At 39.1% G+C, this 17,387-nt stretch overlaps 1 protein-coding gene across 1 annotated transcript in view; it reads left to right on the top strand.

Moving 5' to 3' along the window:
* The window catches only part of atp1b3a (ATPase Na+/K+ transporting subunit beta 3a), a 46,939-nt gene extending 29,944 nt beyond the window's left edge, over positions 1-16,995 (top strand). The window contains exons 3-7 of the mRNA XM_059993923.1: positions 3,933-4,040; positions 4,123-4,316; positions 4,402-4,458; positions 11,826-11,903; positions 16,277-16,995. Of these exons, the coding sequence (XP_059849906.1) occupies positions 3,933-4,040; positions 4,123-4,316; positions 4,402-4,458; positions 11,826-11,903; positions 16,277-16,444 (605 nt within the window). The 3' untranslated portion in view covers positions 16,445-16,995. The remainder of the gene's footprint in view (positions 1-3,932; positions 4,041-4,122; positions 4,317-4,401; positions 4,459-11,825; positions 11,904-16,276) is intronic.
* Positions 16,996-17,387: the final 392 nt, after the last annotated feature.

Below are 17,387 nucleotides of genomic sequence, written 5' to 3'. Positions count from 1 at the left end.
GATTAAGAATTTCTCTGTAAGGCTAAAACTTCAGTGAGATAGCCTCTACTGTGTGCAAGCCATTAACTTTATTTTAGACAACAGGAGAAATTAGGGATGTCTGCACTGGTGTATTCTCATACCCTTTTCTTTTGAATTCTGAAATACTGCAGCTCACTAGACAGTAAATACTGTAGTGTATCTTTCAAGAATAAGATGCACCTTCTTGGAGCTGACGTACTCTTCAGTGAGGTCTGCAGTCAAAGAATCTTGAGGTACGGTAGGTAAGCATGGACTACGTACAGCTGCCAAAACAAACAGAGAGCTCAACAATTTCTATCTTCAGTCTTTGCAGTGTTCTTGGCATCTCACTGAAGGAAAATGTTTCCAACACAGCTGTCCTTTCAGAATTTAAGAAGCCAAGCACCCCAGCATTCATGAAGTAAAGAGGTCTTCACTGGCTCGGGCACGTGCAGTGGATGAAAGATGGTCACATCCTCAGCAATAAACTACTTGGACAGGCAGCCAAGCCAAATGACTAGGGGGTGTCCAGAGCACCCACTTTAAGGATGTTGGTGACAGAGACACAGAACTCTTCAATGCTGATTATACTGTAGCTCTGACAGTAGCAAATCGCAACGTTGGGACGAAGATAATACCAACAACTCTAAAGTGGAGACCAGCACTGAAAGGCCACCAGACTATAGATCATACTTTGTCATGGCCTGTGATATCTTCATTTGTGACATTTATGGCAGACTCTTTCCAGAATCTGTTAATTCACTGTTCACTGAAGGTTGAAGGGTGCCTATAAATTATCTTGCTTACATGGAAGGTTGCCAGCAGTTTGAAGATTTATCCCAGCTTAAAATGCTTTCTGCATTTTACTGTGACAACTTTTCACTGTATGTTCACTTTCATTTCAAGACATGACTATGGTGATCTCAGTGTGATTGACACAGGTCTATAAGTATATTTGTGGAGGCTGGGAAAGAATGAGGGCCTGTCTGCAGTGCTGGTGGATGTGAAGGAATGACGATTCAGAAATCATTGCCCCTTTGGAATTGGGATACCAAGATCTAAGCACTAGGTGGCCAGCAGTAGCACTGGGTAGTGGTCATTGGGGTTGATCCAAGATAATGTGCAGCTGGAAAGCTGAGAGGTGAGGAACTTGCCTGAAATGGACCTCCATCTAGCATTGATTTGGTTTCTGGTTCCACCTATAATTTGAACCGGTGTTCAGAAAGAAACCCCCCCCCCTCCCCCCACACAGGGAAGGACATCGTACTGTGCACCTTGAAGCAGAAATTGTGTCAAGGTGGAGTCGTGACCTCTCCCAGAATGTTTCAAAATAATGTGGAAATCATGGTTATTGTGTTTCAGCTTCTGCTGTAAAAAGCAGTATTATGGATTTTACTTTCTAAGGCAACACATTACCAGCACCAGTCTATTTACCAGCAAAGATGTGGAAAACGGCTGGTAATATCATGAAGGATCCTACCCACCCTGCTGGTGGACTGTTGCCCCACTCCTGTCAGGGAAGAGGCAACACAGCATCCATGAGGAACCACTCAATTCAAAAACTATTACTTCCCCCAAGCTGTCAGGCTGAGCAACTCTTGGGCACATTTACATACACATCACCTAATGTCACTTTATGTACATACAAGCAGCCTGTATGTATATAACAGTTACTTGCACATTGCGTTTTACAGGTTTACTTTTATATTTATGTTTTTGTTCTTTATGCTTATTGTGCATTTTTTATGCTGCATCGGATCTGGAGGAACAGTCATTTGTTTTTCTTTACACTCTTGTACTGAAGTATGTTGGATCTCTGCTTAATTTCTGATCTTAGGGTTCTTTCAAGAGTCAAAAAAATGGTGAGCAGACTTAATTCCAAGATTCCACTTTATTGTAGACTACGAACATACAAATACTAAGCAAACTAAATAAAGAGCTGAGAAATGCTGCCGAGAGGGGAATTAATGCAAAGGGGTGTAAGTGATGCTTTTGAAAAATCTATCACTTTTATAGATTAGATAAAGAATTTCCTTAGATAGAGTTAAATTAGTGAATAGGCTACATAATTAAAACAATTACATCATGTGGGTAATGAGCTAATACTTGGCCAGTGAAAAGTGAGAAAGGTGATAAACCGTTACTTTAGCTGCTCTACTGCTTTCTGCCAGTGTGAAAATACGAGTTCGTTTAAAAATCTAATCTTATAAAAAGTATTATTTTTTTAATAAGTGGTTACCAACCAGTATGACAATAAACAAATAAACACGTACAAACAAGCTGGATGAACTCATCATTTTCAACGGATACTGCCCGACCTGCTGAGTTCATCCAGCTTGTTTGTACGTGTTTATTTGACCACAGCATCTGCAGTGTACTTTGTGTTGACAATAAACAATCTTGAAAAATGCTTAGTTTTGGTGAAACCTTAAACTTTAACATTAGAATCGGAATCAGGTTTATTATCACCGGCATGTGACGTGAAATTTGTTAACTTAGCAGCAGCAGTTCATTGCAATATATAATCAAACAGAGAGAGAGAAAAAATAAAACATAATAATAAATAAACAAGTAAATCAATTATGTATATGGAATAGATTATTAAAAATGTGCAAAAACACAAATAGTTTATTTTTTTAAAAAGTGAGGTAGTGTCCAAAGCTTCGAAATCCATTTAGGAATCAGATAGCAGAGGGGAAGAAGCTGTACCTGAAACACTGAGTGTGTGCCTTCAGGCTTCTGAATCTCCTACCTGATGGTAACAGTGAGAAAATGGCATGTCCTGGGTGCTGGAAGTCTTTTATAATGGATGCTGCCTTTCTGAGACACTGCTCCCTAAAGATGTCCTAGGCACTTTGTAGGAGAGTGCCCAAGATGGAGCTGACTAGATTTACAACCTTCTGTAGCTTCTGTCGGTCCTGTGCAGTAGCCCCTCCTGTCAGAATGCTCTCCATGGTACAAATATTGAAGTTTTTGATTGTATTTGTTGACATGCCAAATCACTTCAAACTCCTAATAAAGTATAGCCGCTGTCTTGCCTTCTTTATGACTACATCAATATGTTGGGACCAGGTTAGATCCTCAGACATCTTGACATCCAGGAACTTGAAGCTGCTCACTCTCTCCACTTCTGATCCCTCTATGAGGATTGGTATTGTTGATGTCAGTGAAGAGGATATTTTATCACCAATCCACACAGACTGTGGTCTTATGGTTAGGAAGTCGAGGATCTAGTTACAGAGGGAGGTACAGAGGCTCAGGTTCTGAAACTTCTCAATCAGGATTGTGGGAATGATGGTATTAAATGCTGAGCTATAGTTGATGAACAGCATCCTGATGTAGGTGTCTGTGTTGCCTAGGTGGTCTAAAGCCATGTGAAGACCCATGGAGATTGCATCTGCTGTTGACCTGTTGTGACGATAAACAAATTGCAATTTGTTGAGGCAGGAGTTCAGTCCAGTCATAACCAACCTCCCAAAGCATTTCATCACTGTAGATGTGAGTGCAACCAGGTGATAGTCGTTAAGGCAGCTCACATTATTCTTCTCGGGCACTGGTATAATTGTTGCCTTTTTGAAGTAAGTGGGAGTTTCTGCCCATAGCAGTGAGAGGTTAAAAATGTCCTTGAATACTCCCGCTAATTGGTTGGCACAGGTTTTCAGAGCCTTACCAGGTACTCCATCAGGACCTTCTGCTTGTGAGGGTTCACTCTCTTTAAGGCAGTCTAACATCAGCCTCTGAGACTGAGATCACAGGGTCATCAGGTACAGCAGGGATCTTCACAGCTGTAGTTGTGTTCTCCCTTTCTAAGCATGCGTAGAAGGCATTCAAATCTTTCCCATAGGGAATGCAATTGAATGTTAAAGAAGTATTCAATATGTAATTTATTGTATAATCAGATATGCTTATTGAAATATTTCCTTTACTTACAGGTCTTATGATTAGGCCAAAAGTAGGATCCTCCCTAGAAATTGTATTTAACAAATCTGACTCTAAGTCTTATGAAAAATATGTGGCAGCTCTTGACGGCTTTCTAAAACGTAAGTATTGATTGAGTTAAAATGATTTCAATGTGTTTTTTGTGCATAGTTCATATTTACTGAAATGCTTCTTTTTAAATAGCTTATGATGATTTGATACAAGCACAAAAGAATATTTTTTGCCATCCCGGAAAGTATCTTACACAGCCTGAAAATATATTGGAGAAAAAGGCCTGTCAATTTAACCGCACAATGCTTGGTGAATGTTCTGGAATAAATAATGGAACTTTTGGCTATAGTGAGGGAAGACCATGTGTCCTTGTTAAAATGAATAGGGTAAGTACCTCTCAAGTATCTGCTTGGAAATGTTGTTGAACCAGCTGCTTTTGGGAGCTCATTGCTGTGATCTGTTCTGTTCTAGATAATTGGACTAGAAGTAGGTGCAGGAAGTAATCCTACAGTGAACTGTTCGTCCAAGGTTAGTTGTAAACCAACTGTGTGTTGGGTTCTCTTCTTGTTAAACCTTTTCATAGCTTTAGATGTGCCTTCCATGTCTTGGCTAAAATTGGTCATAATTGGTTAGACACCTGTGGTTGTGCACCTTTTCTCCCCTGAATGCCAACACCTAATCCCACCAGCCTCTTTCCCCCAGCAAATCCAGTAAAACTGTTTTCACTTTTGATACAGGACTAAGTTTGTGGAGCAAACACGAGGAAATCTGCAGATGCTGGAAATTCAAACAACAACACACACAAAATGCTGGTGGAGCACAGCAGGCCAGGCAGCATCTATAGGGAGAAGCGCTATTGATGTTCCGGGCCGAGACCCTTCGTCAGGATCAAAACGTCAACAGTGCTTCTCCCTGTAGATGCTGCCTGGCCTGCTGTGTTCCACCAGCATTTTGTGTGTGTTGTTGTCTAAGTTTGTGGAAAAATTTTTTCAAATCTTAAACTTCAGAAATTCACTACATTAGCAACATGAATTTAACATAGGATTAAGTATGCGGAATAATCTTTTAGATGTTAAACTTCAGAACTTTAGCAATATGAACTCGGCAAATTGATTCAGAATTGCCACTTTTAGAAGCTGCTTTGCTAGTATGCCCACTGCTTCCAGTTTTAAACGCTACATCCCAAACTTAAATTATTTCTCTTTTTTTGGTATATTTGAACTTTTAATTTTAATACTCTTATTTTCTGATCTGCCTGACCTAAAGCCTCCTGGCATGACCACAAGCTGAAGACTTTGCATTGTCCAGGACCAGATGCAGCCATGTTCTGCAGTCTTTCCTACAGTCCTGAAATGGTTTGTGTTTAACAGTATTAGATATTGGCACACATATTTTATGTATATGTATATATGTAATTTGTATAAAATATCTTATCAGAGAGATTTATTATGCTGGAATTGTATTTTAGAATGTATGATATTTCAGGCAGAGGCTGATTAGTTTCTTGGTTAATCTGGGTGTCAAAGGTTATGGGGAGAAGGCAGAAGAATGGGGTTGAGAGAAATAATAAATTGGCCATGATGGAATGGCGGAGCAGATTCGATGGGCAGAATGCTTAATTCTGTTCCTATGTCTTATGATCTTGTATTACATAACAATTCCTTAATTTTTGGTTAACTGACTTGGAGAAAATTTGAAGTTAGTTCATATGCAATTATAATTTAGTATTAATATAATTTCATATGTGGATATTTGTATATATTGGAATAAAATAAATTTGAATTTGCATCTAGATATCAAAAGCTTTTTCTTTTCTATAGTTGTCCATTTATGTCCTGTAGATCTGTTTTAATTCATTTCAATTAGTTGACCAATAATGCTTGTATGGCTGTTAGTCCCTGCTCCCTTGGTTAAATTAGCTACTAATTTCACTGCTTATTGAGCATGTCTCAGCTGCCCAGTAATAAAGAATCAAGACTCCTCTTGAACTTATTAAAGAGTTGGACCTTCAAGTCTTTCTGTGCCAGTTGGGAGTTAAATCATTATGGGAAAGACACAGTAAGGGTGCAGAAGTGTGTAAGTATTTGCTTAAGCAGTGAGCAGCATTGGTAGATTTGGAGATACAGATGTCTATAATAAATAATAGATCAGAAATAGAAAGACTGGGGCAGATCAAGAAAGAATGAAAGTAAGATGTACCAGAAGAGGTAAGCAGTTCCCCTGCCACGAGGAATATTGTGGTAAGTAAAATTATATTTTACCTTTAAAATGAACAAAATGTTATTTAATTTTTCAAAATACTATAAATTTTAGCATACACAGATTAACTTACAGTAGTTTCTTTATATTCACTTACTTTAGGTCTATCCCACCTATGTTAAGCATTCTCACTCAAAAAAAAAGTAATTCTTGTTTCACTCTTTTTAGGCCACTAACTTTGTAGGATTTGGGTGTTGCTGTACTTGATTGAGATGCCGGTTAATAGAAGTTGACAAGACCTTGTGATGCCTCTCTCCCTGTTTCCCTCCTAGCAATAAAGTATTGTGCTGAGTATAAGGACACAGGGTCATAAATACTTGGGTCAGGCAGCATTTTTGAGGTGGTAATTGTTAATTCAGAAAGTGCAGCATTAAGACTTTCCAGGAATGTTTCTGTAGCCTCTGAAAGTCTGCTGTGAAACCTGGAGCCCGTTCTTTGGTTTGGACTGTGAATCTATAGTGACCAGTGTCTTTAGAGACACTGGAGGAAAGTGGGATGGAGGTGGGGAGGGGAATGTGGGTGCATATTCCATAACCTGTCTCCACCTCCCTCCAGAGAGGAATACCATTTAGTTTAATCCTGATATATGGTTTGGATTCATTCTTTGGCTGACTATTGGCCCATCAGATATTTAAAATAAAAGGTCTATGGACAGTTGAAATTTCTGTTTGGGCCTCTTCTATACATTGTGATTAACTGAAGTACTCAATTTGCCTTTGACAATCTTCCCCTTAAAGAGGTAGCAACACCAGCCTTTGCATCTTTTCAGAAGAAGTTTGGGTTGGGTGAGAGGGCAGGTGTGGTGAACTACATATACCTGTCTGGACACGCCCCCTGCTGACTGCTCTTGTGGCTCCTGTATAAAGGCTATTGAGGCTGGAGCCTGGCCTCTCAGTCTCCAGGATGTAGTATGGTGGTCACTCACTGCTTGTTCCTTCTTCCAGTCAATAAAAGCAGATACCTCGCCTTTGCATCTCAGAGTGACTTATTGATGGTGCATCAGCAGGGGATGCAGCCTGTATATTGATGAAGCAGGTTATGGGAGTCTGGGTGGGGAGAGAGAAAGGAGAATCAAATGCAAGCCCTGAAAATTCAAAGGAGAGTGCTTGTGCTTCCAGGCTCAATAGACAGTGATAAGCTGAAAAACAAATTCCAAACCACTTGCCTTGGTTAAGGAAAAGCAGTATGGCAGGAATACTAGCGTACATACCTTTGTATTTGCATAATCAAATTTACACTCCACCCTCACCCAACATGCTGTACCATTTTACTGAGGCTTGGCCTACAGATATGTTATCCATCAGAGTCTAAAGAGAGGATATCATTGGAAAAAGTTGAACCAAATACAAAGAAATTGTCAGAATGCTAGCTTGATTTGGTTGGGAGAGGTTATAACAGAATCCATGTTTAAGATTTCTGTGCAGCTTAGAGGGAATATTATCTGTCAATTGAGTCTTTGACTATTATTCTTGCTGTAATAGATAGAACCCTATTTCTGTGATGTGATGAATATGGCAGATTTTCAATGGTATTGCCCATGGAATGTTTAATAATTTAAAAAAATATATAAAATATAGTGTATAACTTCATAAATTGTTATGTTTTGTAACATCAAAACATTAAGCTATTTCAAAGGAAGACATGGGAGACCAGGAGTGTGGGTCTAACCTCATGTTAACTAAGTGAAGTGCGCATGTATCACGTGGTAGTGTGATGATGTATGTATTTCACATATGTATGTAACCAGTAATGCATTATTTAAATGAACAAGAATGGGTAATTTTAAATATATAAAATTAATCAAATGTTATTCGGATATTAAGTACACAACACTCCTCTCTGCTTAGCTATAAACTCCAACTCAATAGAGAATGCATCTCAATTATATATACAGTATATTTTATGATACAACTACTCTTTACAGACATCCACAGCATAGTAAATTATAAATTGTCCCATTTTATCAATGTGGAAGATTTCTTGTTCTTGTGTTGATAATGTCTTTCTTGACTAGGGAATCACACTGCTCAGCCAGTGAAATATGTTCTGTGAAAACAATCTCATTTTCTGGGGCCTCCTCCGTGGTGGTTACAGGAGTTGTCTCTGAGACTGCAGGAAATGCTTCTGACAGTGGTAGCCACCTTTCTTCTAGTTTGTGCATCTTGATCTTGGGAAGGTGCATTTAGTTCACTGGAGTTTCACTTATCAATCCTTCGATTGCTCCTTTTACGATCTGATTGCTCCTCCTGGTTTCCCCGTCTGACGGAAGCTCTTATTTCATATCTCCATTGCTTTTTATCCTTCCATTCATCAGTTAGGCCTTGGTCTTTGCATCTACTGTTATAAGCAGCTTTTTGTCTCCCACGAAGTTCATGCAGAGTCGATTCTGGTTCTTCATACTCACAAAAGCCAAATGTCTGCAAGCTTCCTGAATCTCTGTGAACTCTCATCCAGCTTATAACCAAGACGCATTTCACAAATAACCGCCTGATTAATGTATCAGAGGCTTTCTCAGATAGGTTACCTATAAAACCTGGTGAAGTCAGAACACTGCTTTCATCACTTACACAATTCCTTGGAGCAGCATGGTCCTTCCTTGGTCCAATATGATTTCCAAACAGAGGCACAGGGTTTGGTACCAACCCTTACTTGTCCTCTGTTGGGCAACAGTTCATAGTGTTTAGCATGGAGACAGTTGTGGCATCATCTAGTACCTTTCTTAATTTGCTTTCAGTTGCCTTCATTACAGGGCATGTTGTATGTAAATAGTGGATGGATCTCCAATCAAGTTTTAGTTGTCTCAACCACCCACATCCCCACAATGCTGGTCCTCCTGTTTTTACCACATGCAAGCTCAATGTGGCTTGTTGGTTGTTGTGTTGCACAGTTACGAATGTCATTCCCACAGGAGTTGTCTTTTCTCGTGTATAAGTTCTTAGTTGATTATCTGCAGGCTTCAATTTGGTATCTTTGAAATGCCCCTCAAACTGATTTTGTGAAATGACTGAAACAGCTGAAGTGGAGGCTAATTCCATTTTAATTAATTTGCCTTTCACTTCTGGTGTAAGTCATATTGCTTGTCTATTGCTGATTTTCACATTATGAATCTCAAGGGTACACAGTCCTGTGTCACTCTCATCATTATCAGATTCTTCATCAACATGGAACTTAACATGGAATTTCCATGAAATTTCTAAATCTAGAAATTCTTCCAGATTTACAGCCATTTACAACAGTATACAAATAATTGCTCTTATTGAAAATGCAGCTTGATCTTTTATTTTGTTCCCTGTGTAGTCCATTTATTTTTGTCTGCCCGACATCTCTTTGTATGTGTCCTGCTTTGTCTCATTTCGTACAAATTTTGCCTTTAAACCTGCATTGGTCTGGTGTATGCGAGCCCTTGCCACAATAGTAACACAACTTGTTTGGCCAGGCTGGTTTCTGTTTAAAGGATACAATTTTGTTCATTCTTGTTTTCATTCCTGACTGCAACTCAATTGCATCTGTTTGCAGTTTCCATTGAAACAGTGATTTCTACTGCACTTTTAAATGTAAGGTGTCCTTCATTTACAAGCCATTTTTTTGAATGCTTTCTTTTAAGATTCCACAAACTAAATAATCTCTTAATACATCTCTTAAGGCCGTTCCTGAACTGACAATGCTCAGACAGCTTCTTTAATTCAGCCTCATTTGCTGAAATGGATTCCCAATCTTTTTGATTTCACTTATGAAACCTAAAGCATTCTGCAATCAGCAACGGCTTCAGCTCTAAATGCTCCTGCATTACTTTGACAATATCATCAAAGCTAATTTCTGCTAGTGATGGTTGGAGTACTTAAACTTTGAAGACTGTATGCCTTTAAACCCAATGCACTCAGCAAAATTGGTACTCATTTCTAACTGGCAATTTAATGTGCTTCAAAATACTTTTCAATTTGCTCAGTATATAAAGTCCAGTTATTTGTTGTGTAATAAAATGTCTGTTTTTCTGCTGTAGCCAGCCAATTTTGCTCTTTTAAAAAAATAATTATTATCACCCAGTACTCACTCTTTATGAACCCATGAATTCTTCTTTTTTCTTACTTTAAACTCAATTGTGTCTTCCCTTCCAAAGAAAACACACTGGGCTGCATTTTTTTTTTACCTTGAACGCCTCGCTGCACTTCAACAGGTCGATAGCCATCTCGGGTTCATTTTTAAAATACCTCATCACCAATATTATGTTTTGTAAACTCAAAATGTTAAACTAATTCAAATGAAGACATGGGAGTCCAGAATGTAAGTCTAACTTCACGTTTACTTTCAGCAAGGTGCATATGTATCATGTGGTAGCATGATGACATATGCTTCATGCATTTATACATATAATCCATGATGAATTATTTATACAAACACAAATGCTTATTCAATCAATATATATGCAAAATTATTCACATATTATTGAGATATTAAATGCACAACATAAATGTTTGCTCATATAGTCCTTTCTGAGCTAACCCTAAGCGACTGCTTGGAAACTATTGTTGAAGTTACAGTTAAGTAGCATGAAATCACTGAATTAGGAGGTTTGTTTTCACATCAACAACTACATATAAATCTCTGGCTCTCCACGGAAAATGCCCAACCCTTTCAAAATGCTTCAGAAAATATTTTGGTTTAAGGAAAGGTAGGTTGGCAAATTTAAGTGTTTTGAATCTGTATCCTCCAATTAAAAATATCTGTACATAGCATTCCAGTTACATTGGTGCCTGTTGGGTATCTCATTATATGTCGATTCAAAAACCATTCCCTTTTGTAAAGCTAGTTTCAACTACTCTGTTCCTGATAATCTTGCACAATTTTAGTTCCAAATACTGTATGTATATGGCTTTTGAAATTTTAACATACTTATCAATATTTGCTGAATATTGAGTTATTGTCTATTGCTTTTAAAATACATTTTATTTTATTTCTACACTATAAACTTGCAACCAAGTAAAATCTCTTGTACTTTCAGGCTCTCACACTCAATAAATAATAACTTCAAAAGCTGCAGCAAGTGCAGGTTTTAATATTCCACACAACAGTAACATAGCTTTAGGGAGACTATTTTCTTCTGCAAACACCATGTTAAAGTCAGCAGAAAAAATCTTTCACTTTGCCTCAACCCAGAGTTGTTTAACACTTTCCTTTCCTCAATGATGACTCCTCCTTTCCTGTCCTGCTTTTGGAATGCCTTACAGAGCAACATTAATTTACATAAGTCCTCTATAACATAGCTCTTCAGTCCATGTACTAATCTTCAGTAACAAGGCTAGTGGACAGTTTTCAGAAAGTGATGATTTTTGCACATGCGAATTCAATACATGTACATAACTACATTAAAAGTGCAGCTGATCTGTATGAATCTGTAATAGGAAAGCAAGTAGGTTTTATTTTTGGATCAGAGGATCTATAATGAATTTTAAAGAAAGGATAAAATATTCACTCATTCATGTGGATGGCAGCCCTGCTGGTAAGTGCTGAATGTGTTGTGTCTTCCAGTGTGTAATAAGTTATGAACTGTTGTCTTTGTGTTGAAGGTGCTCTGAACAATAGGGTGATTGTAACTGACTATAATGACAGATCTAAACAACTATTTTGTCTTTATGCAGAAAGAACCAAACGTGGATATGCAGTACTTTGGATCATTTGATAAAATGTACTATCCGTATTATGGCAAAAAAGCACATGTAAGTTCACTTCAACTTTACTATTATTTTTGAATGTTCTGGGTTTTTTTTGAGATTTGTTAAGTTATCTGTATAATTTTTGCAGTTCTCTTGACTGCACGTGCTGGGAAAATCTACGTTTGAAGTCCATTAATCGTGTTTTTATTAGCTAAGTGTTTTATGTGACAAATCTGCAAGTCATCTGAATGACTGCTCCAGTGGACTGAGGGACTTCTTTTTGCAGAGATTTTACATTGGAACACCGTTCACAGTTCTAGTTGCTTCATTATAGGAAGGATGTGGTTGTGCTGGAGTGAGTGCAGAGGAGATACACTAAGATGTTGCCTGGATGGAAGGACTTTAGTTATGGGGAGAGATTGGGTAGACAGTATTTGCTTCTCCTGCAGCAAATAAAGCAGAGGGGTGACCTGCATTAAAATTATAAGAGGCATAGAACATCATAGCATTGGAACACATCCTTTAGCTTACAGTGTCTGTGCTGAATATGATGCTAGTCTATCCCACTTCCCTACATATTCCTCTCTTCCCTGCCTCTCCATGTGTCTATCTAAGTACCTTTTTAATATTGCTATCATATCTGATTTTACAATATCCCTAACAATACAGTACAGGCACCTCCTCTCTACTTAAATTAAAAAATTGCCTCACATATCTCCTTTAAACATTCCCCTCTCAAATTAAGCCTGTGTTCCTGGTACATGATATTTCCACCCTGGCAAAAAGACTATTTATCCCAGGAGTTCTGAACCCTTTTTGTGCCATGGACCAATGCCCTTAAGCAAGGGGTCTGTGGAATCCCTGATCTACCCTATTTATACGTCTCCTAGTTTTACATACATCATCAGCTGACTCCTCAACCTCTCCAAACTGTTCAAGCCTATCCTGTCTTTCCCTATAGTTAATTCACTCGAATCAAGGCAGCATCCTGGTAAACTTCTTAGAGTATAGAACATACAATAGTAAAGCACAGTACAGGCACCATGGCACATGATTTTGTGTTAACCTAATCCCAGATCAATTTAAACCCCCTCCCCCCCACATAACCCTCCATTTTCTTTTTATCCATGTCCCCAAGGGACTCTTAAATGTTTGAATGTATCTGACTTTACCATCACCCCCAGCAGTGCATTCAAAGCACTTACCAAATTCTGAGGAGGGTGGGGGAAACATTTCTGTCCTGGGGTAAAAGCACTGGCTGTCCACTCTGTGCTTCTCATCATCTTGTATCAAGTTCCACACAACTTCCTTTGCTCCAAAGGGAAAAGCCTTAGCTCGCTCAAACTTTCTTCCTAACACATGGTCTCTAATCCAGGCAGCATCCAGGTAAATCTAATCTGCTCCTTCTCTAAAACTTCCACATCCTTCCTATAATGAGGTGAGCAGAACTGAACATTGTGTCCCAGTGTGATCTAATCAGTTTTATGGTGCTGCAACATTACCTCATGGCTCATTTTCCCACCTAATGAAGGTCAACATTTCCTTAACCACCCTTTGAACTTGAGCAGCAACTTTGAGGGATCTGTGGGCATGGACCACAAGATCCTTCCATTGCTCCACACTGCCAAGAATCCTGCTATCAACCTTGTATCTCCACACTATCCACAACACCACCAATCTCCTTGTCATTTGCAAACTTACTAACCTACCTTCCAATTCCTTATACGTCATTTATAACAATCTCAAAGAGCAAGACAGATCCACTGCTGGTCACTGACCTGCATACAGGCAGAATACGCTCCATCCACTACCATCCTCTGCTTTCAGTGAGCAAACCATTTCTGAATCTATACAGCCAAATCTCTGTATGTCCCATGTTTCCTGACTTTCTGAGTGTGCCTACAATGGGGGGCCTTGAGAAAAAAAACACATTCCTAAAGCCCATATAGACCACGTCCACTGCTTTATCTTCATCACTTTGTTTCCTCACTTCTTGAAAAGAATTTAATCAAGTTCGTGAGGCATAACTGCCCCTCACAAAACTCTGTTGACTATCCCCAATCAGACTATGCTTCTCCAAATCCCATCTCCAAGAATCCTCTCCAATACTTTGCCGACCACTGATGTAAGACTCTCTGGTCTGTACTTCCCAGGATAATCCCTATTACCTTTCTTAGTAAGGGAAAACTTGCCATTCTCCAAACTTCTGGTGGTATTACTGTGCCCAGAGAGGCTGCAAAGAACATCCCCAAAGGCGCAGCAATCTTTTCCATCGCTGTTTGTAGTAACTTGAGGAATATCCCATCTGGCTCCAGGGACTTGTCTATCCAAATGCTTTTCAAAATCTCCAGCACGTCCTGTTTTTTAAAAAAAAAAGTTGACATCTTCCAGCATTTTAGCCTGTAGTATGCTGACCTCCAATTTTTCAAGGTCCCTCTCACTGGTGAGCACTGAAGCAAAATATTCATTGAGCACTTCCCCTGTCTACTCTGACTCCAGGCATAATTCCTTTTTTTAAAATCCCTGATTGGTCCTACCCTCTCTCTCAACATCCTTCTGTTCCTCCTGTATGTGTGGAAAGCCTTGTGTTTTCCTTAATCCTACTTGCCAAGGCCATATGTTCCCCTTCTAATTCCCATCTTCCAGGTGACCTTTTCTCACTCTTGCTTCTTAATTGTTAGGTAAGCATCTTTCTTCATCTTGACTAGATGTTTCATGGCTCTTGTCAACCATCCTTCCTTCACCCCTACCATCCTTCCCTTGCCTCAATGGGTCACACCTATCTAGAACCCCATGCATGTGCTCCTAAACAACCTCCATGTTCTGTTGTTCATTTCTAGTTCCAATTTATGCTCCCAAGTTCGTACCTAATAGCATCATAATTACCCCTGCCCCAATTAAATATTTTCCATGGTCTTCTCCTTTCCCTGTACAAGTCTATGGTACCTTCTGCACCTTTTCCAAAATTTCCACATCCTGCTTGTTTCGCAGCCTGGATTGCACAGAATATTCTAAATGTGACCCAGTGATAGTTTTGTACATGTGCAATATGACTTTCTGACTTTCATACTCATTGCCCTGATCAATAAATGCTGTAAACCGTCATTACTGTTGTATTCACGTAAAGAACAATGGACTTGTGCCACAAGATCTTTCTGAACGTCAATGCCCCTTTTTACTGTATACTTCCCTCCTCTATTTGACCTCCCAAGATGTAACATTTCACACTCATCCAGGCCTGCTGAAGGGTCTTGGTGAGAAATATTGACTGTATATTTCCCCCTTGTAGTTGCTGTGTTTCTCAGCTTTATTTGTCACTCCAGATTTCCATCATTTGCAGTTCCTTGTCTTTGTTAAACTCCATTTGCTATTTCTCCACCCAAGTTTCCAACTAATCTATATCCTGCTATAGGCTTTGATAACCTTCCTCACTTCCCGTTTCCTCACTAATTTTTATATCATGTGCTAACTTATGAATGAAGTCACTTGCATTTTCATCTAGATCATTATATATTGTATACTAATTCTTGTGGAACACCATTAATCATAATGAAAGACACCTCTACCACTTGTATCTACTGTGACCAATTTTGTATCCAATTTACCAACTCACCATAGATCCCATGTGATTTTAATTTTCTGAATCAGCTGACCATGTTGACCTTGTCAAATGCTTTACTGAATTTCACGTAGAAAACATCCAGTCCCCTACCGCAGCAATCTACTGGAAGAGCTCAGTGAGGTGAGCAGTGTCCAAAGCAGGAAAGGATGAGGTGGATTGAAAACGTGCATCAGGACAGGATATTCAGTGCCCTATCCTCAGCTATCATCTTTGTCACCCAGTTAGGATGGTTAAAATCCTGTTGTAGGCAGTAATGATATCAAACACAAGAGGTCATATGTTTAAGGTGTGAGGAAAAAGAGATGCTTAGTTAGGCAGTGACCTATTGTGGGCAAATTGGCTTTACATAGATGGGCAAAACACTGTGTGGATGCAAAGGGTCAGAGCAACTGTTACTGTGTTGTACTCAAGATAGATTAGCATTATTTGTCACATGTACATTGAAAAATACAGTGCAATACGTCGTTTGTGCAGGAGGGAGCCCATAAGTGTTGCCATGTTTCTGGCATGCCTAATACTTAGTGATTCTTACTGACCAGTACGTCTTTGGAATGTGGGAGGAAACCGAAGCACCCAGAGGAAACAAACGCAGTCACAAGGAGAATGTACAGACTTCTGACAGACAGCGGTGGGAATTGAACCCAAGTCCTGGCATTCTAAAGCGTTAATGCTAGTTGTTATGGTACCATGTCATATGATTATTGTTGCTCTCATGTAGGAGAATTCAGTTCACCACCTCAAATCCAGTGGAAAGTACCCTGAAGAGTGCAAGTATTGAAATGTCTAATCTTTGCTTTTGTGTTCTGCTTTGTAGGTTAACTATTCCCAGCCTCTGGTTGCTGTAAAGCTAATGCTGAGCACCAATGACACCAACAAGGATTTAATGATTGAATGCAAGATAACTGGTACCAATCTGAAGAATAATGATGATCGAGACAGGTTCTTGGGTCGGGTAGCTTTCAGAGTTCATGTAACAGAATAGCATGAATGGACGAGCTTGCACGATGACTACTCTGTTGTCTTGTTTTGTTATAATGCGCTGGACCTGCCATTTTAGATGTGTGACCACTTTGAAGGGGGGTATGAGCTAGATGGCATTCTATGGTGGCATCATGTGCTTCCAGATATCAAGTATTAAAATAAATCCTAAATACATAGCTGCCTGCCTTGCCCCTGCCCAGCCCCCTGTTGGACCAGTTTATGCACATATAAGACATCATGCCATAATAAGGGACCTGTAAATAGCTCAACTTAACTTTGAATAATGGCGGTCTTTGTTGTTTTTGTGCTGTGATTTTTGCTCCAAGTGAATGTCTAAAGCTTAATGTGCTGTTGCTGTGTACATATTTAATGGATTTAACACAGGTTAACGTTCACGTAGAATACAAATGAAACATTTAGGAAGCAAGATCAGAGATAACACAGGCTGACCATAAATGATTTTATAACCTTTGCAGAATTATGTCTTTCGTGCGGATGCCTTAAAACCTGTATGAATAAAATAAAATAAAAGAAAACTGGATTTTAAATTTCTTTTAGGGGGCAGTTTGGCATCATTATTTTGAAAACTTTGCAAAATATTATCTTTTCTGAGCAGGGACTCTTAAAAGTAGTTCAGTCTATGTAATAGAAATCATTGAATGAGTGGGAGAGCTCCACAGACAGCACTTAAACCACATGCACTTAGTTTGAAAGAAAATGCATTAATGCAGGGAACTCTACCTTGTGTATATTGATATAACACTTATCGTGATTCATTAAGTAGAGCTTCTTCCCAGATTACAGGTGCCTGATTTATGTCTCTACATATATAAACCCTTGGGAGACAGCATAAACATGCAGATGCTAGGAATCCACAGCAACACGCCGAGTGCTGGAAGAACTCGGGATGTCAGGCAGCATCCATGGAAATGAATAGATGGTCA

Source organism: Hypanus sabinus, chromosome 2 (assembly GCF_030144855.1).
Source record: "Hypanus sabinus isolate sHypSab1 chromosome 2, sHypSab1.hap1, whole genome shotgun sequence".
Classification (NCBI taxonomy): Eukaryota; Metazoa; Chordata; class Chondrichthyes; order Myliobatiformes; family Dasyatidae; genus Hypanus; species Hypanus sabinus.
This window is presented reverse-complemented; position numbering and strand designations above follow the sequence as displayed.